Source organism: Procambarus clarkii, chromosome 44, assembly GCF_040958095.1.
Source record: "Procambarus clarkii isolate CNS0578487 chromosome 44, FALCON_Pclarkii_2.0, whole genome shotgun sequence".
NCBI classification, from domain to species: domain Eukaryota; kingdom Metazoa; phylum Arthropoda; class Malacostraca; order Decapoda; family Cambaridae; genus Procambarus; species Procambarus clarkii.
Window position 1 is genome coordinate 28,442,875 of NC_091193.1, and position 20,552 is coordinate 28,463,426.

General features: G+C 46.7%; 1 protein-coding gene across 3 annotated transcripts in view; it reads left to right on the plus strand.

The window, feature by feature from the left end:
• The window catches only part of LOC138349535 (N-chimaerin-like), a 109,095-nt gene extending 88,826 nt beyond the window's left edge, over positions 1–20,269 (plus strand). The window contains exons 7-10 of one of the 3 annotated variants that reach the window (XR_011222049.1): positions 12,380–12,562; positions 13,227–13,379; positions 13,515–13,620; positions 15,750–15,774. Coding sequence is in view for 2 of the 3 variants with exons in the window: in XM_069300869.1 (XP_069156970.1) it covers positions 12,380–12,562; positions 13,227–13,364; positions 13,515–13,620; positions 15,750–15,942 (620 nt within the window). In the remaining variant the exon portion in view is untranslated. Of the gene's footprint in view, positions 1–12,379; positions 12,563–13,226; positions 13,380–13,514; positions 13,621–15,749 lie in introns of all 3 variants that reach the window. The other 2 variants (XM_069300869.1, XM_069300870.1) reach the window with 2 other exon arrangements.
• The last annotated feature ends 283 nt before the right edge of the window (positions 20,270–20,552 follow it).

A 20,552-nucleotide genomic window follows, 5' to 3' on the forward strand; every position in this document is an offset into this window, starting at 1 on the left:
CTGTTTGCTAGTTCAGCTTTTGGTTTGCAATTTTTAACCAGCTGTAGTTTGTTTTGAAATTCCTACCTTTCTGGTTGGCTGACTTTGTAGATGGCAGACAAAGACTGCTTCCAATTACGCAGGGGTGTCTTTAGGCCATTGCTCCTCGTCCCTCTCGAGAGGGGGGCCAGATTCTGGCTCTGGTCCCTGGTAGGCTTAGAACTCCTTCGATTGACTGTTGCCACAGTCTAACATATACACATCAGCCCAGTATAGCTCCGAGAAGCCTCTGGGTCTCGCCTAGAAAATGGCGTTTCATTACATTCAAGGCTGGTTTTTTGCTTTTATTCACTATATTCAGACATTATATATAAGTATCTACAAGTTTTATTCGCCATAACTGTACAACTAAGCTGGTATGGTGAGTTGAGGCAATAAGAGAGATCGCCACACACAGTCAGCAGGCAGCTGCCTCCCTCACTGGTTCAAGGCCAGGCACACTAACATTTCTCCCTCTAACAATACTGTTTGTGGTGTTATTTCACTATATACACACACACATTATATGTGTGTGTATATATACACATTATATATAAGTATCTACATGTTTTATTCACCATAACTGTACAACTAAGCTGGTATGGTGCCCAAAGAGCATAGTGACCACCGGACACAGCATGACATGTCATACAGACGACACCACCTCCCTCACCAAAATGGCTCCTCCCAACATACTCCTTTTGCTGTTATTACACTAATACACATGTTATAATATAATTATCTACATTTGTGTTCACCTACATTTATTAGGAATGAGCAGTGATTTTAATATTGTATGAAAGTAATGGTGGGAACATAGCACGTGTAAGAATTAAAGGAATATCAGTCTACTAATTGTAGTGGACAAAGTGTATGGCAGGAGTGTAAATGAAAGAGTTTGGGAAATTAGTGAGTAATTGGATGTTGATGTAGAAGGTAGGTTCAATGGAGGAAGTGGATGAAGGAGTCATGTGAGACAGTTTGTATGGTGTACATGGTATTAATAAACATAGAGAAAACATGACAAAGGTAATAGAGAAGGACTGAAGAGTGATGAGCATGTTCGGAGTTACGTGCATGTCAGGACTGTGTAATATCTCTGTAGTTGTTCAATACATATATGAATGAAGTCATGAGGAAGATCAAAGTAAGAATCTTGTTTACCCCTTAAAAGGCGCAATACATATATAACTGTGGTGAGTAACTATTGCAGGACAGTGCACCACAGCTATATATGGTTGGGAGTACCACGTGAGATTTAAAGTCCCACGGCTACATAGGGTTCACATCAGCTTCCTCAGGGTTCTAGTAAATAGATGCCATTTAAAAACAAATCATGGGCAACATTCCCGGGAGTGAGAGCCTCAGTACTGAGTGAGCCACCAAGGCTGGCACACACAGCATGAGCTAACAGCATTGCTGTTCAGCTAGTGACCACAGTATCACCTAAAAATTTCAAAATAAATGTTTAACTGGTATTACCTGGCTACCCTGGCTTTGCGCCCTGGAAAGGCCACTCCAGACCGACAATCAGAGCACAACTCCACAGTCTCATATGACTGGTGGATACCTATTATGGTATTATTTAGCCATGATAGTACTGTATTACAGAAGAGCCTGACTGTGATAAAGACTGTGTACACTGTTCGGATATCAGTGAACACAGTGCTGTTCAAGATGTTCACAGTGCTAGCCACAGCACACTACCATTGTTTTGTCCATCTAATAATCTTCAAATGATTTATCATGTTCCTTTACAAAATAAACTTGTGGAAAATTATTCATTTACAGGATTTAGTGACCAGGATTCTGATAATAGCAGGATTGTGGTGAGAATTAGCGATGTACATAGTATGGTGGGAGGTGTAGTCTTGGTGAGGGAGGGAGGGAGGGAGAGATGGTGTCGCCTGCTAGCTGCTGTATTACTTGGCATGCAGTGTATGGTGGTCACTATGCTGTTTGGACACCATACCAGCTTAGTTGTATAGTTATGGTGAATAAAACATGTAGATACTTAAATATAATGTATGTATATAGTGTAATAAAACCACAAACAGTATTGTGCGAGAAGAGGACTGTTGACAAGGAACGTGTTGAAGGAAAGAGGGAGGTAGCATGGCTGGGTGTGGCAGCTCACTCATGTTGTTTCAACTCACCATACCAACTTAGTGGTTCACTATGATGAACAAAACATGCAGATACTTATATATAATGTGTGTACTTATATATAATGTGTGAGCCGTCCTCGGTTTACGAACGCCCTTGTTGACAAACTTTTCGGGTTACGAGCCCGATTTGTTCGGAAAATTTGAATCGGGTTACGAACTTTACCTTGGAATACAAGTTTGTTGATACGCGTACGGCCGACCTAGAATGTCGTGGCACGGCGATTGCGCTTCAGTTTACCAGTGCCTCACACCCAGTGACTATCCCGCCTGAATTCTTCGCAAGGATTTACAGTTTTTTGGGGGGATTTTTGGCTATTTGAGCATAAAAATTATTATATATCTCACCATGGGTCCCAAGAAAGCCAGTGGTAAGGTTCAAGGCAAGAAATCACATGTGAGGAATGACCAAAGAGGAAAAAAAAGAGATCATTCATAAACATGAAAATGATACACATGTTATTGAACTAGCTAGGCAGTACAGCACATCTTCAGGGGGAGGAGGAGGAGACAGTAGAGGATGTCCCTTCCTCATTAATTAAGAAAATGTGTGCAGTATGGGAAGACCTGCAAAGTTTTGCTGAAAAGAATCGCCCAGATAAAGCTTTAGTAGGCCATTGCATTGATCTTATTAAGGACAATGTGATGTCTCACTACAGACAAGTGTACAAAGAAGGGAAAAACAATCTTCAAGAAAAACAAAGAGAAAATCATGCAGTGGGCCAGAAGCAGGTCCTAGTGGTATGCAGGCAAAACGTGCCAGAGAGTGCACCCCAGAGAGGTCATCACTGCCTGATGTTATAATGGAAGGGGACTCCCCTTCCAAACAGTAACACCTCTCCTCCTCCCTCCTCCTCACCGTCTTCCATATGCCAACAAGAGTCATCAGTAAAGATAAGTAATAACTTGTCCATACTTTTGTAGTGAAGATTTGGGTGAATTAGGTATAAAATTTACTTTGAAGTTAATTTTCTGGGGGGAGCCCCGTCGGCTCCCCGGAGCTATCACAGGCTGATATGCTAATGTCAGACTTTGGCATCAGTCATTTGTATGGAGTTCTTAGGCCTACCGGGGACCACGGCCAGAACCGGGCCCCTCAGAGAGGCAAGGGGGAGCAATGGCCTATAGAAGCCCCCATGTGGTTGGAAGCATTCTATGTCTGCCATCGACCGGAACAGGCACCCAGAAAGGTAAGCGCCTCAAAACAAACCCCTATTCTGGTTAAAATTGCTACCAAAAGCCGAACTAGTAGATAGAACTCCCCAACAGAAAACAAGCAAACTAGTGTGACGTCACACGCCGCCACGCCGCTGTCTGCGCAGCTCCCCCCTCCCCGGGAGGGGGAAGGGGGAGCCCCAGACCCCCCGCGCCGGCTACCCACACCTCAGTTCTTGAGGCTGATGCTATAGGCGAAGGTCGTGTGCTCTGGCTCCCGTGTTGCTACAGCACTGTGCTTTGCGTGTGGTGTTTGTTTTTGTGGGTGCGTGAGCCAGGAGATATCTTCAGTACTCGGGCTGCATGAGCCTAGGGCTGCCTTCCCTAGGTGCCCTGTAAGTTCTGCCCTTGGGGCTTGGGGCCACCTTCCACAGGCTCCTCGGGGTCTGCCTCTGCTGGTCCGTTTTACCTTTCGGTTTTTCGGCCGCCTGTTGGGCTCTTGGGTGTTCTGTTCTCCCTTGTTACCGGCAGGTAAGAGGCAGTTTGCACTGGTAGGGGCGCAGGGTGCTGCACAGCTTGTATTCCCCGACATCGCGGCCGGCTCTGTTCCTTGGGATTCACTGTCCTCTTGCGGGGTTTTGTTTTTGTTTTTGTTTTTGCCTGGTGGGGGATTCTGTCATTTTATTCTGTTAGTTTTTGCCCTTCCACGGTTCTCCTCGGTGGCACCCCCTGCTAGATCCCCGTGAGTGTACACGTCCCTGGGGTACAGCTATAGAAGTTTGCTTGCTAGTTTTGGGCGCCGGTTTGCAGCACCCTGCCTGGGACTACCTGAGCGCGAGTCCTCTTATAGTAAACGCTCGGAACCCTGGGAATCCCCTAGGGGGCGCGTGGGTCCGATGGATGTGACCCCAGAGTCCCCACTCACTGTAATTACCTAAGTGTGTAATTACCTAAGTGTAGTTACAGGATGAGAGCTACGCTCGTGGTGTCCCATCTTCCCAGCACTCTGTCATATAACGCTTTGAAACTACTGACGGTCTTGGCCTCCACCACCTTCTCACTTAACTTGTTCCAACCGTCTACCACTCTGTTTGCGAAAGTGAATTTTCTTATGTTTCTTCGGCATCTGTGTTTAGCTAGTTTATATCTATGACCTCTTGTTCTTAAAGTTCCAGGTCTCAGGAAATCTTCCCTGTCGATTTTATCAATTCCTGTTACTATTTTGTATGTAGTGATCATATCACCTCTTTTTCTTCTTTCTTCTAGTTTTGGCATATTTAATGCCTCTAACCTCTCCTCGTAGCTCTTGCCCTTCAGTTCTGGGAGCCACTTAGTAGCATGTCTTTGCACCTTTTCCAGTTTGTTGATGTTCTTCTTAAGATATGGACACCACACAACTGCTGCATATTTTAGCTTTGGCCTAACAAAAGTCGTGAACAATTTCTTTAGTATATCGCCATCCATGTATTTAAAAGCAATTCTGAAGTTAGAAAGCGTGGCATAGGCTCCTCGCACAATATTCTTTATGTGGTCCTCAGGTGATAGTTTTCTATCTAGAACCACCCCTAGATCTCTTTCTTTATCAGAATTCTTTAAAGATTTCTCACATAATATATAGGTTGTGTGGGGTCTATGTTCTCCTATTCCACATTCCATAACATGGCATTTATTAATATTAAATTCCATTTGCCAAGTGGCGCTCCATGTACTTATTTTGTGCAGGTCTTCTTGAAGGGCATGACAATCATCTAAGTTTCTTATCCTTCCTGTTATCTTAGCATCATCAGCAAACATGTTCATATAATTCTGTATACCAACTGGTAGATCATTTATGTAGACAATAAACATCACTGGTGCAAGAACTGAACCCTGTGGTACTCCACTTGTGACATTTCTCCAGTCCGATACATTGCCTCTGATCACAGCCCTCATTTTTTTATCAGTCAGAAAATTTTACATCCATGTTAGAAGCATACCTGACACTCCTCCAATATTTTCCAGTTTCCAGAACAACCTCTTATGTGGAACTCTGTCGAAAGCCATTTTTAGGTCCAGATAGATGCAGTCAACCCAACCATCTCTTTCCTGTAATATCTCTGTTGCTCGATCATAGAAACTGATTAAATTCGATACACAGGATCTTCCAGATCGAAAACCATACTGTCTGTCTGATATTATATCATTTCTCTCCAGGTGTTCTACCCATTTAGTTTTAATTATTTTTTCCAATATTTTGACTATTTCACTTGTCAATGATACCGGTCTATAATTAAGGGGGTCTTCCCTGCTTCCACTTTTGTAGATTGGAACTATGTTAGCCTTTTACCACACATCAGCTACAACTCCTGTATACAGGGATGCCTGAAAAATCAGTTGAAGAGGAATGCTGAGCTCAGGTGCACATTCTCTCAGAACCCATGGTGAAACTCCATCTGGACCAACTGCTTTGTTCTTATTTAGCTCCTTGAGCATTTTTTCCCACTTCGTCTCTGGACACCTCTATGTGCTCTATGTTGTTCTCTGGAATTCTTATTGTATCTGGTTCCTGAAGATTTCATTTTGTACAAACACACTTTGGAACTTTTTGTTTAATGTTTCACACATTTCCTTTTAATTTTCCGTGAATCTATTTCCCATTTTCAACCTCTGAATATTATCCTTTACCTGCAATTTGTTGTTTATGAATTTATAGAATAGACCTGGTTCTGTTTTACATTTGTCTGCAATCCCTTTTTCAAAATTTCTTTCTGCCTCTCTCCTCACTGCCGTGTAGTTGTTTCTCGCATCTTTGTATCGCTGGTATGTTTGGGGGTTCGGCCTCTTCCTGTATTGATTCCATTTTTGTGTCTTTTGGTCTCTGGCCTCTCGCACTTTCTGTTGAACCAATCCTGTTTCCTAGTTCTGCTTCTCTGTTTTGGTATAAATTTTTTTGTGCCTTTATCATATATTTCACAAAACCTGACATACATCTCATTCACTTCCTTGCCTAGCAGCAAGTCTGTCCAATTATACTCACTAAAAAATTTTCTAAGGTTGCCATAATGTCCTCTCCTAAAGTCAGGTTTTTCATTTGCATCGACCGTCATATTTTCTTCCAGATTATAACGCATTGCATAATTTATTCCCACTCGCTGTGTGCGAGTTTGAGGGTTGCTCGGTCCCCTTGTCTCAGGGTGACCCTCATTGTTTTTGCCTCTGCCACGCTGCCTGTTGGGTCAGTGATACTTTCGACCCTGAGTCCTGTGAGTGTTGCTGCTTGCTTGTGACTCAATTTACCCAATCCTCTGATGATTCTCTTCGGGTACAGGCGGCGCGTGCGTTGCAGTCTAGGTTTCGTCTGTTGTAACGCGCTCGGTTGGTTGCTCACCCGGATGCCCCGGGGCTGCCCCTCTTTGCTTTTCAAGACCCCGGACTTGGGGGTGGGGGTCGCTTCGATCCTGGTTCAGTCCACACCTCCTCGTCCTTCCCCTTCTGTTCGTTCTGGCCCCCCCCCCCCCTGCTTCTGGCCCCGAAGCGTCTGAGGGTTTCGGGGTCGGAGCAGGGGGTTACTTGATCTCAAGACTCGGGCCGCTTCGGGGGGTGCCCCTTCCGGCGGCAGAGGCATTCGAGTCTTGTCTCCCGGCCAAAGCTTCTGGGTCTGACCAGTGGGCCCTCCTTCCTCCAGCTTTTCTGGCTGCTCCGTCCTTGTCTTGTAGGGTCGGAGCTTGGGGAGAGGACTCGGCCTTGGGTCCTGTGGTGAAGGACCTCGAGGCTGGTGAGGGGCTGACTTGGGGGTCTTGGGCCCCGCTGGACCCCGCCTGGGTTTTTCTTCCCTCTGAGCGGGGCTTATTGTTACAAGGAGGGGGGTTTTCTTTTCCCCCCTCTGCGTACGAGTTGGATATGGTGGCGGCCCCTCCCCGGGTTCGGTTCCGTGTTCCCCCGGGTACGTCGGTTTCGTCTTTCCGGAGGTTTTCGGCTTATCGCATCCAACCTGGTGTGGTGCGGGCGGCCTTTGCTGCTTACCTCCTGCATGACCCGGATTATACCTTGGAAATGGATCCATCCGAGTTCAGGTTTGGGACTTCGTTCCCTTTCTGGCTCCGTTACGAGGTTCCGGAGTCGTCCTGGCTAGCAGACTGCCCCTTGTTTGTTCTGGATTCCTGGCATTCCTTTTGTCGTTCCCTCATGCTGGAGTGGCGGGAAGCTTCCACGGTGCTTCAGGTTTTCCTGGGGGGTGAGCTTGAGTACCTGAATGAGTGCTTGTTTGCCCCTGCCCTTCCCAGCGATGTGGGGATTATTCAGCTCCATATGCAGGTTCCCACCCTTTCGGCGGCGCTCGTTGCGGAGGACTTGTGCGCCCGGGGCCTTTTGGCTTCGGCCTTGCGGTTCTTTTCCCTCCTGGAGCTGTCCTTGGATTGGCTCGTGGAGGATGTGAGGACGCTTGGGTCCGTCCTGGGGTCCGGCACCTTGTCTATGGTCGGGCGTTCGTCGGCTGCCTTGTTGAAGCTGTTCACGACGATTTTGCGGGATGCGGTTTCCCTGTTTTATGCTTCCCGTCTCGTGTGTCGGCAGGCGGTGCTGGGTTCCTCCGTGGAATCTGCTTGGGCTCTGGCTCTTAGGCGTTCTTCACCTTTTTGTTCTCTTCTGTTTGAGGAGTCGGCCGTGGCGCTGTTTATTCAGGCTGCGTCGGCGGCTTGTCGTCCGATATCGGACTTGTTGGTTTTCCGGGGGTCCCGGGGTGGGTCTTCCCCGGAAGGGTTGTGCCAGGGCTCGGGGTTCCTCTCGTCGTGGTAGGCCTCTGGTGTCAGGTTCGGGTTCGGCTCCTCCTCCGGACCCTCCCTCGTCTGGTCGACGCGGTGTTCGCGCTGTGTGGGGTTCTGGGTCTCGTAAGGGTCGCTGGCCCTTTCGCGGTTTGCCCCATTGACGGGGCGTTGGGGGGACGGCTTGCGCTGTTCGTGTGCCTGGTCCCACGATTCGTGGGCCTTTCGGGTCGTGTCTGGCGGCCTGCGGTGGCGTTGGGTGGCCCGTCCCCCCTTGGAGGGGGGTCGGGGCTGGCAGGGCAGGTTTCTTCCCCTGCGCTCTGTCGAGTCGTCATGGAGTGGGTACGCTTGGGCGTCGTCGAAACGACTTCGTCCCTCAGATGGGTTTCCCGTCTGTTTCCGGTTCCGAAACGGGACTGCGCAGACCTGCGGTTCATTCTGGACTTGTCCCGTCTGAACCCCTGGGTTCATTGCCCCTCCTTTCGGATGACTACGCTGTCTCAGGTTCGGCTCCTCTTGGAGCCGGGCGCTTGGATGGTGTCCCTGGACCTCCGGGACGGTTATTGGCATGTCCCGATTCATCCACGGTTCAGGAACTGGCTCGGTTTTGTTGTGGGGCATCTGAGTTACCGCTTTCGTTGTCTCCCGTTCGGCTTGAACCTGGCACCTCGCGTGTTCACGTGCCTTATACGGGTTGTGGTGGCTCGTTTGTGTCTCCTAGGTGTTCGGGTGTTGGCCTACCTCGACGGCTGGCTGGTTTGGGCTCCCATCCGGTCAGCTTGCTTGCTAGCCAGGGATTTGGTTCTTTCCCAGCTCACCGGGTTTGGGTTCTTGGTGAACTGGAGAAGTCCCATCTGGTTCCCTCTCAGGTTCGGACTGGCTGGGTCTCGTTTGGGACTCTTGAACCGCCTCCTTGTCTCTCCCTCCGGGGTCTCTCCTGCGGCTGCGGTCCCGCCTTCGTCTGTTTCTGGTGGGCCCTCGGGTCACCCGGCGGTTGCTCGAGGGGCTGTGCGGGAGCCTGAACTTCGCGATGGTGGTCTACCCACCGGGTCGGGTTTGGCTTCGTCGGCTGTTCTGGTTCCTTCGGGGTTCCCCCGGGGGCCTTGCGTCGGTTGCTGCGTCACCGGCTTCCTCTTCGGGTTCTTCGGGGTTCAGTGCCTTGGCGCCTACCCGAGCCCTCGCTCGATGTGTACATGGATGCGTCGTCTCTCGGCAGGGGTTTTGTGACCAGTGCTCACCAGGCCGGCCAGGGGCGTTGGGATCCGTCCTTTTGTCAAGCTCACAGCACAGTGCGGGAGTTGGCGGCAGTGTGGTTTGCTCTGGGGAGGATTCGGGTGGCCCGCGGATCGACGATTCGGCTCCATTTGGACTGCTCTCCGGTGGTTCATTGCCTGAACCGCGGGGGTTCGATGTGGTCCTTGTCTCTTTGGGGTTGGTCACTTTGGGTGACTCGTCTGCTGAGTTCTCAGGGTTTGGCTCTCCTGGCGGTTCACGTACAGGGCGTGTCCAATGTCTTGGCCAACACCCTGTCTCGCTTCGTTCTCCTCTCCACGAAGTGGACGGTCAACGACGAGTCCTTCCGTTGGCTTTGCCAGACGTTCGGGCACCCCGAGGTGGACCTCTTCGCGTCGGCGTGGTCGCGGCGTCTTCCCGTTTATGCGGCGCCTTTCCCCGATTGCGAGGCCGTCGGGGTCGACGCCTTTTGGCTAGACTGGTCGAGGTGGGGGTTCCTGTACCTCTTTCCCCCAGTTCGGCTGTTGTTCCAGGTCCTGACTCGCTTAGAGACTTACCAGGGAAGAGTTGTCCTTCTGGCCCCTTGGTGGCCGGCCCAGCCTTGGTTTCAGGCGCTGGTTGCTCGGTGTCCGAACCCGAGGGTTTTCCCGCAGCTCCGCCTCTTCCAGCAGATCGGGCCGGTACGTCTCGTGGCTGGTTCGATCCTCTCCTTGAGTCTTCCCGTATGGGTTTTTTGACTCGAGTTTATCATCCACTCTATGGTGATCAGGTGGCCTCCTTGTTGGTGTCCCACCTGAGGGCTTCTTCTCGGCGGCAGTATGAAGTTTCCTGGCGGTCCTTCTGTTTCTTTTTGCGTCTTCATCGTGTTAGTTCCTTATCTGTTCGGGTGGTCTTGTCCTTCCTCTCGTGGTTGTTTCAGGACCGTCATCTTATGCCTAACACTGTCGCCTTGTATCGTGCGGCGCTGGCGGAGTCACTTCAGCTTGCCTTCAGTATCTATGTTACGTCTGCGCCGTTTTGCAAGCTGTGTCGTGCATTGTTTCACCTCCGGCCTGCTAATGCGCCGCCTGAGCCGTCCTGGTCTTTGGACAGAGTGCTCGCTTTCCTTTCATCTCCTCGTTTCGTTGTGGCCCCTTCGGTCCAGGATTATTTTTCCAAGGCACTTTCTTGTTGGCTTTGGCCTCTGGGGGTCGGGTAGGGGAGCTTCATGCTCTCCTCCGGCGCAGGAGTTTCTGCTCTTTAGGTCGTGGTGATTGTTTTGTTCGCTTGCAGCCGTCTCCTTCTTTTCTGGCGAAGAATGAGACTGCTGCGTTCCGGAGGGGTCCATGGGTGGTTGATGCTTGGTTGGTCAGGCGGGGGGTGCATCAGGTTTTGCGTCCGGTTGCGGCGCTTCGCCGTTATCTGCGCGCCACGGCTTCTGTGTCCGGGGACGCGCTGTGGGTTGATTCGGTTTCCCTTCTTCCCTGTTCGCGGGTTCGGGTCTCCCAGGTCGTCTGCAGGGTTATTAAGTCCAGCTAGCCTGCGGTCTATCCCCGTGCCCATGACGTTCGTAAGTTCGCAGCTCTTGCTGCCGTCTTTGGGAATATGTCTTGGTCTGATATTCGGGCGTGGGGCTTTTGGCGGTCGAACAGGGTCCTGGCTGCTCGTTACCTTGTGAATGTCCCTGGGTCCCGTCGGGCCTGTGTTGCTTTGGGTTGGCGGTTGCAGCCAGTTGTCTCGGCTTCGAGTTGAGGAGTGAGCGACGACCGCCTCCCGGGTAAGTCCCTCTTTTTCCGTCTGTGGGTAGTTAGCTCCGGGGAGCCGATGGGGCTCCCACAGAAAACCAGCGTTAAATGTAATGAAACGCCATTTTCTGGGTGAGTCCCAGAGGCTCCCCGGCATCCCTCCCTCCCTCTGGTTGGCGTTTTTTTTTTTTTTCTCTTTTGACATCCAGCCTCAAGAACCGAGGTGTGGGTAGCCGGCGTGGAGGGTCTGGGGATCCCCCTTTCCCCCTCCCGGGGAGGGGGGAGCTGTGCAGAAAGCAGCGCGGCGGCGTGTGACGTCACACTAGTTTGCTTGTTTTCTGTTGGGGAGTTCCATCCATTAGTTCGGCTTTTGGTAGCAATTTTAACCAGAATAGGGGTTTGTTTTGAGGCGCTTACCTTTCTGGGTGCCTGTTCCGGTCGATGGCAGACATAGAATGCTTCCAACCACACAGGGTCTTCTAAAGGCCATTGCTCCCCTTGCCTCTCTGAGGGGGCCCGGTTCTGGCTGTGGTCCCCGGTAGGCCTAAGAACTCCATACACATGACCGATGCCAAAGTCTGACATTAGCATATCAGCCTGGGATAGCTCCGGGGAGCCTCCGGGACTCGCCCAGAAAATGGCATTTCATTACATTCAACGCTGGTTTTTTTGGGAGTCGGGAACGGATTAATTCATTTCCCATTATTTCTTATGGGGAAATTCGGTTCGGTTTACGAATTTTCGGGTTACCAACCGTCTCCAGGAATGGATTAAATTCGTAAACCGAGGTACCCCTGTATATAGTGTAATAACAGCAAAACTATTTTTTAATTTTTTTATGAACATAATAATTGAATCACTAATGTGCACACCATACTTTTGAGTATAGTGATGGTTCATACATTTTATTGTATAAATATACCACACTTTACACTATTGAATAATATTATTGCAAAAAAAAAACAGAAAAAATCAGACATTGCAATAATTTAGTAATAATATCTTTGTGGCAACTCCCGCCTGATAGTGGAGGTGGAGGAGATTATGATGGGGCGCTTATGGTGACAGTTTATGAGAGGGAAGTGGATATGTTGTATTACATGTGACAACACACAAGGTACAGTGTATGCCTAGTCTCATGAAGCTGTGGATATTTAGTTGGTGTGGTGATGCTTCTTTATCACTGAGTCCATGTAATATTTATTATGTCATGAATGGCTTGCTGTTTTTTTGCGCTAATCCTTCCCACATAAAAGGTGGAAATGGATAATGATGTTTTTAATCAAGAAAATTGTAATTGTACCTCATTTTCTATATTTAAAAATGTGTGTCATTTTCTTTATAGGTATATTTGGTGTTGATCTTACAACAAGCCTTGTGATCCGAGGAGGTACAGGGGAGGATGTACCGGCTGTCGTGACTGAGTGTGTAGTCGAGGTGGAGGCACGAGGCCTGGCATCAGAAGGCATTTATAGGATTCCTGGTTCACAAGACCAAATAGAAGCTCTTAAGTTGGCTTTTGAAAGAGGTAAAATGCTATAACACCTCTAAATGAATGTGTTGGAGCGCCCCAAAATGAATGTGTTGGATCACCTCAAAATGAATGTGTTTCTAATTTTGTTGGAAGATATCTAATTGCTTTAAATTTAACTTTTATGTCTGTGTGTGTATTGTAAGGGAAAAAGGGAAAACATGGGTAAGGTCTACATGTGTGAGTAGGATGCTGATATATAAAAGAAAGAAAAAAAGAGTTGATGAAGATTCATATTATTTTGATTGATGCACACACCCATATTATGTCATGACAATATTTCTCAAATACTATACTTATTGAGCAGTTTGTCATTTTGTTCTCTTGCTTCACCATTCACTCCCTCCCCTTCCCCATTATAAGACTTACCTTAAACATAGTTCCAGAAATCATAGTGTTCATTTGTATTTTTTATATTGTATAATTCATTAACTAACCTTGGCTACCACCTGAATATTGTCCTGTAAGTAACACTGCTCAGTCAATGGCTATCTTAGGGCAGCTTTTAAGTTGTCTTTAAAAATGAAATAATCTGTAAATGTGCATCTGTTAGAAGTACAGTATTTATACAGTTATATAAATTAAGGTTATTAATATAATTTTTTTTTGGGGGGGGCCGGGAACAATGTCACCAACTTAAAAATGACTATTTTCATTGCAGATGGCAACCGAGTGAGCTTGAATGAGAAGGCAGTCGCAGACATCAACGTGGTCGCTGGAGTATTGAAACTGTACCTCAGACTTCTCCCTATTCCCCTTATCACTACTGACTGCTTCAATAAACTACAGGCAGCTTGCAGTAAGTGGCAGTCTTGTAAGTTTTACTGTTGACATAAGTTATTGAGTTTTCATACGCCTGAAAATTATGAGGATTATGCAATTATAATTTTAGGGACATTTCATAAAGAGTGATCTTCCCTGATTTGTTATTTAGTCTCTTGTTTGTCAGAGTTGAGTGATCCAGAAGCACAAGTATCAAGCATCCAAGAGGCTCTCTTGACTCTGCCACCAGCACACTTCGCAACACTCAAAGTTATTATTTCACATCTTGGCAGGTTAGTATTCTTGTAATAGTTTGATTCAATTTATTGTTATTATTTTGTGTGTAATTACCTAAGTGTAGTAGTGTAGCTTATCATTGATTCCAGAGCTGCAATGCCATTATGTCAATATCTCGAGGGTTTTCAAATATTAATTCTCTTACCTTCAGGTGTTCTTTCACCAGCACAGCTTCTCCTCCCTCCTTCCTGGTTTTCCTGTCACGTCTCCAAACTTAGTAGCCCCTTGGGAATACGATCTCGCTTAAAATATTTTCTTCAAGTTTCGTCTCTGTTAATGTGACAATATCTGGGATTTTGAGCTGAATTATATCCTTCAACTCCAATATTTTTGATCTCACTCCATCTATGTTGGTATATACTATTTTCAGGAATATATTTCCCTTCCTCTAATGATTTGGTTGCTTTGTCTTTATGTACCATTTCACAAGCTTTCCAGTCCCTGACACTTTGTAGAAAAAAGAATTCCTTTCTTGTTCATTTCTATCCCCATTTAGACATTTTGATTCAATGAGATTCATTTTCAGCTCTTCTCTGTCCTCTTTTGAGAGGTCTTGTCTTATTGACCAAAGTTTGCCATCCTCGTCACATTGCAATTTTCTGGTATTCCGAAGCACTTCTGTCATATACTTCACTCCATTAAAAGTCGCCCTTAACCCTTAAACTGTGCAACACATATGATGTGTTGAGTAACTTGCAATAACTTGCGCTCCACATCATATGATGTTTTGGAGTACCGCACAAGATTTGAACGGCCCACGGGGTAGAGGGGGCCCCCATATGCTGCTCAGTGGGCTATAGTAAACAGCCACCATATTGGAAAAAAAAACAGCGTTGAATGTAATGAAATGCCATTTTCTGGGTGAGTCCCGGAGGCTCCCCGGATCTATTCCAGGCTGATATGCTAATGTCAGACTTTAGCATCAGTCATGTGTATGGAGTTCTAGGGCCTACCGGGGACCACGGCCAGAACCGGGCCCCCTCAGAGAGGCAAGGGGAGCAATGGTCTATAAAAACCCCCGTGTAGTTGGAAGCATTCTATGTCTGCCATCAACCGGATCAGACACCCAGAAAGGTAAGCGCCCCAAAACAAACCCCTATTCTGGTTAAAATTGCTACCAAAAGCCGAACTAGTGGATAGAACTCCCCAACAGAAAACAAGCAAACTAGTGTGACGTCACACGTTGCCACGTCGCTGTCTGGATTTTACAAACCAGGATTTTACACAACCCCCTCTGCACACGAGTTTCGAATCCTCGTCACGGCCCTTGTGGATTTGTTCATTTGATGCATCACGTTAGTGTGATCTCTGTGTGTAATGATGTAAGGGCAAAGAGGGAGAACTGCCTATTGACATAGCTCGGGTGCAGGGGGGGGTTGTGTAAAATCCTGGTTTGTGCCTAGGAGAGGCTATGGGATCCAGTAAGTTCAGTAGAACATCGGTTTCAACCCTTTTACCCTGTCGTAGCTCAGTTGATTAAGGCAGTGTCTGGGATGCTCCCAGACGCAGGTTCGAATCCTCGTCACGGCCCTTGTGGATTTGTCCACCTAGTTATGCTTGCGGATGTTGAGCTCTTGGCTCTTTGGTCCCACCTCTCGACCGTCAATCTACTGGTGTACAGATTCCTGATCTTCCTGAGTTCTATCATATCTACTTTTGAAACTGTGTATGGAATCAGCTTCTACCACATCACTTCTTAGTGCATTCCATTTACTAATTACTCTGACACTGAAGAAGTTCTTTTTAATTTTTCTGTGGCTCAATTGGGTACTGAGCTTCCACCTGTGTCCCCTTGTGTGTGTACCACCCATGTTTAATAATCCATAATTGATTACATGTGAGTGTGCATGTGTGCATGCATGTATGTGTTGACATGATAACTTTCAGAGGGTCTGTGTGTGTGTGTGTTGGCATAAACATTGATAATAGAAGAATTGTCCTGATCTCATATATTGATTCTTTAATATTTTATGTATAATTTATATAAAAAATTGCATTTAATATTTAATATTTGCCATATTTAATTATTTATTATAATTAATAAATTATTTTATTAGTTTTTAATAAAAACTGCATTTAATATTTGAAATGACCAGAGAGTTCATTTTAATATTCCTTATTCAAGGGTTTATGAGCATAGTGCAGTCAATAAGATGAGTGCCACCAGCCTGAGCACTGTCTTCGCGCCCACACTTATCCAATCCACTGCTTTTGGTGATGATATTCGACCAGCAGATCTGCTTGCCTTGGCAAATACAGCTCAAGAGCCGAGAGTCGTGGAGGCACTCATTGTGTACCATCGTGATGTTTTCCCATAAAATACATTTGTAATGTAAGTTATACAAGATCCACTGAAAAGCTTTAGGAAAGAAATATTCATCATGTAACTTGTGCCTTTCCCTAGTTAGGCATGCTTCACTAGAAACATATTACCAAGGTATTGAGAAATACATATAATAATACAACTGACCAATATACAATTGAAGTGCTCTTCTCTGAAGTACGCTACGTAGGATTTGCAACATAAACATTTAATTTTGGAAGACCTTTTTTAAAAATATAATGTAAGGCTTAGTTGAAGTGATAATAGTATAATTATTGCACACATGTGACTCAAGGTTAAGCATTGCTGCTTGTATTAGTTAGGCTGAAAATCGTGTCCAGTAGTTTAATAAAAATATGTTTGTACAATCAGTCAAGAAATGAATGTTATAGTTTGATACTTGAGAAAAATTTAAATTGGGAAAACTATTAGTAAGGCAATCTGCTTTCCCCTCATTTAATTGGGAAGAAGTACAAGATTATGGTCCAAATACATTTTAGCAACTGGTCATTTTGAGACGAAGAACTGGTGACTAATCACCTGGAATACAGTCTCATGGAGAGCCAGAACCACCACATTGCAGCACGTCATCTACACCCACACAACACAGCCGCATGGAGAGCCAGAACCACCACACTGCAGCACGTCATCTACACCCACACAACACAGCCGCATGGAGAGCCAGAACCACCACACTGCATCACGTCATCTACACCCACACAACACAGCCGCATGGAGAGCCAGAACCACCACACTGCATCACGTCATCTACACCCACACAACACAGCCGCATGGAGAGCCAGAACCACCACACTGCATCACGTCATCTACACCCACACAACACAGCCGCATGGAGAGCCAGAACCACCACACTGCATCACGTCATCTACACCCACACAACACAGCCGCATGGAGAGCCAGAACCACCACACTGCATCACGTCATCTACACCCACACAACACAGCCGCATGGAGAGCCAGAACCACCACACTGCATCACGTCATCTACACCCACACAACACAGCCGCATGGAGAGCCAGAACCACCACACTGCATCACGTCATCTACACCCACACAACACAGCCGCATGGAGCGCCAGAACCACCACACTGCATCACGTCATCTACACCCACACAACACAGCCGCATGGAGAGCCAGAACCACCACACTGCATCACGTCATCTACACCCACACAACACAGCTGCATGGAGAGCCAGAACCACCACACTGCATCACGTCATCTACACCCACACAACACAGCCGCATGGAGAGCCAGAACCACCACACTGCATCACGTCATCTACACCCACACAACACAGCCGCATGGAGAGCCAGAACCACCACACTGCATCACGTCATCTACACCCACACAACACAGCCGCATGGAGAGCCAGAACCACCACACTGCATCACGTCATCTACACCCACACAACACAGCCGCATGGAGAGCCAGAACCACCACACTGCATCACGTCATCTACACCCACACAACACAGCCGCATGGAGAGCCAGAACCACCACACTGCATCACGTCATCTACACCCACACAACACACCCGCATGGAGAGCCAGAACCACCACACTGCGTCACGTCATCTACACCCACACAACACAGCCGCATGGAGAGCCAGAACCACCACACTGCATCACGTCATCTACACCCACACAACACAGCCGCATGGAGAGCCAGAACCACCACACTGCATCACGTCATCTATACCCACACAACACAGCCGCATGGAGAGCCAGAACCACCACACTTCATCACGTCATCTACACCCACACAACACAGCCGCATGGAGAGCCAGAACCACCACACTGCATCACGTCATCTACACCCACACAACACAGCCGCATGGAGAGCCAGAACCACCACACTGCATCACGTCATCTACACCCACACAACACTATGTCATAAGACTAGTGTATAGTACTCTTTGAATGTTCTCATATACAGTACAAACATACCTCATGTATGACTAGTACCTAGTCTTGCTGCCTATCATTCCCTCTGTACTATTTGTAGTCAGGTCACAGCCTCCTCGTATTTACTCATCATATCTGCTCATCTTGACCTTTCTCTTCCATTTTCCTTTAAATGCACTCAAATAGTCTTCACTAGTCTGTTATCATACATTCATTTAGCATGACAAGGATTTTGGAGCAATTTTCTCAGTCTTGTGATTTCTGACTTGGCACTCCACAACTTCCTGTGACATTTCCATTTTTATTTATTTTCCTAACAACACATACTTCTGTGATTGTTCATTTCTTGTACTCCAACTCTTCACCTGTGTACACATGATGAGCATGGAGAACCATCCTCACCTGTGTACACATGATGAGGATGGTTCTCCATCCTCACCTGTGTACACATGATGAGCATGGAGAACCATCCTCACCTGTGTACACATGATGAGGATGGTTCTCCATCCTCACCTGTGTACACATGATGAGCATGGAGAACCATCCTCACCTGTGTACACATGATGAGGGTGGTTCTCCATCCTCACCTGTGTACACATGGTGAGGATGGAGAACCATCCTCATCTGTGTACACATGATGAGGGTGGTTCTCCATCCTCACCTGTGTACACATGATGAGGATGGAGAACCATCCTCATCTGTGTACACTTCATTATGGCACCCCCTTAGTATGGTGTTCATCAGATTACTGTGGCTGGTTGAGCATGGCTCTGAAAATTAGGTATGGCCTCATTTAAAGCCATCTTGTCTCAGCATTAGCAAATTGTCTTTTCTTAATTTTTATTACTGTATCGATAAACTAACTTCTAGAAAAGTTTAACTAATATATAGATGATTGAGGAGTGAATGTGCATGTTTGCTAAGGGGGCACTAATTTGTATGCATGTTTGCAAGGGAAGCAGTAACTTGAATTCATGTTTACAAAGGGAGCAAAAATGCATATGACTGTGTATACTCTTTACAAGCGTTGAAATCTTTACATAGTAAACCATTTATATTCAATTCTTGGATTAATGATGATGGTGTGGCCAGCAGGTGCTCGACTTGGGAAGGTGCAATGATGATCGCTTAGTGTTTTAGCAAGAGTCTGTGTTGTGTATATATGAAGAATCTGATAAGTTTTTAATGTTTGAAATTTTTTGTTGTTGAAACAATATTTATACAGTGATTGACTTGGATATATTTTATAATTATTTATATAGTATTTACTGAAGGGTACAAGACTCAGTTTTTTGCACATCAGTAACATCCATGTTAAAATAACTAATTATTTTAAGAAATTTTATTTTAATAATGAGACATGATTTACTGCATGTATTTGTATGTTTATGTCATTGTGTATGTTTGAGTACATGTGTGTACATGTATGTTGATACCTGGTTGATGGGGTTCTGGGGGTTCTTCTACTCCCCAAGCCCGGCCCGAGGCCAGGCTTGACTTGTGAGAGTTTGATCCACCAGGCTGTTGCTTGGAGCGGCCCACAGGCCCACATACCCACCACAGCCCGGTTGGTCTGGCACGCCTTGGAGGAAACTGTCTAGTTTCCTCTTGAAGATGTCCAAAGTTGTTCCGGCAATATTTCTTATGCTCTCTGGTAGGGTGTTGAACAACCGTGGACCTCTGATGTTTATACAGTTCTCTCTGGTTGTGCCTATGGCACCTCTGCTCTTCACTGGTTCTATTCTGCATTTTCTTCCATATCGTTCACTCCAGTATGTTGTTATTTTACTGTGTAGATTTGGTACTTGGCCCTCCAGTATCTTCCACATGTATATTATTTGGTACTGTATCTCTCGCGCATCTTCTTTCTAGTGAGTACATTGTGTGTGCAGCTGTATCCTGTTGTTTGTCTGCAGCCACTATTCTTATCTGTGTTTTAAGAGTTATTCAATTCAATACCAAAGGATGATATCCTTAGAGATGTTTGCTACCTTCGAGTAATCAGTGGGTTGTTCACTGGGCTGTTGAAGCTGTTTAAAGTTTCCTTACTGCCATTTGTGCTTGACATATTCCAGACAAACCCTTAACAGGTTTGAAACAATATGGCTGAATACTTTTGAGTCGTGCAACATAAATTTCCCATATTACAACCTCTGATCTTAATATTTTCATTAGCATATTGAACAGTTTTCAGTATGTTTACACTGTGTGTTGCCCCAAGGTTCACATGGTGTGTTGCCCCAAGGTTCACATGGTGTGTTGCCCCGAGGTTCACATGGTGTGTTGCCCCAAGGTTCACATGGTGTGTTGCCTCAAGGTTCACATGGTGTGTTGCCTCAAGGTTCACACGGTGTGTTGCCCCAAGGTTCACATGGTGTGTTGCCCCAAGGTTCACATGGTGTGTTGCCTCAAGGTTCACACGGTGTGTTGCCCCAAGGTTCACATGGTGTGTTGCCCCAAGGTTCACATGGTGTGTTGCCCCGAGGTTCACATGGTGTGTTGCCCCAAGGTTCACATGGTGTGTTGCCTCAAGGTTCACATGGTGTGTTGCCTCAAGGTTCACATGGTGTGTTGCCTCAAGGTTCACATGGTGTGTTGCCCCAAGGTTCACATGGTGTGTTGCCCCGAGGTTCACATGGTGTGTTGCCCCAAGGTTCACATGGTGTGTTGCCTCAAGGTTC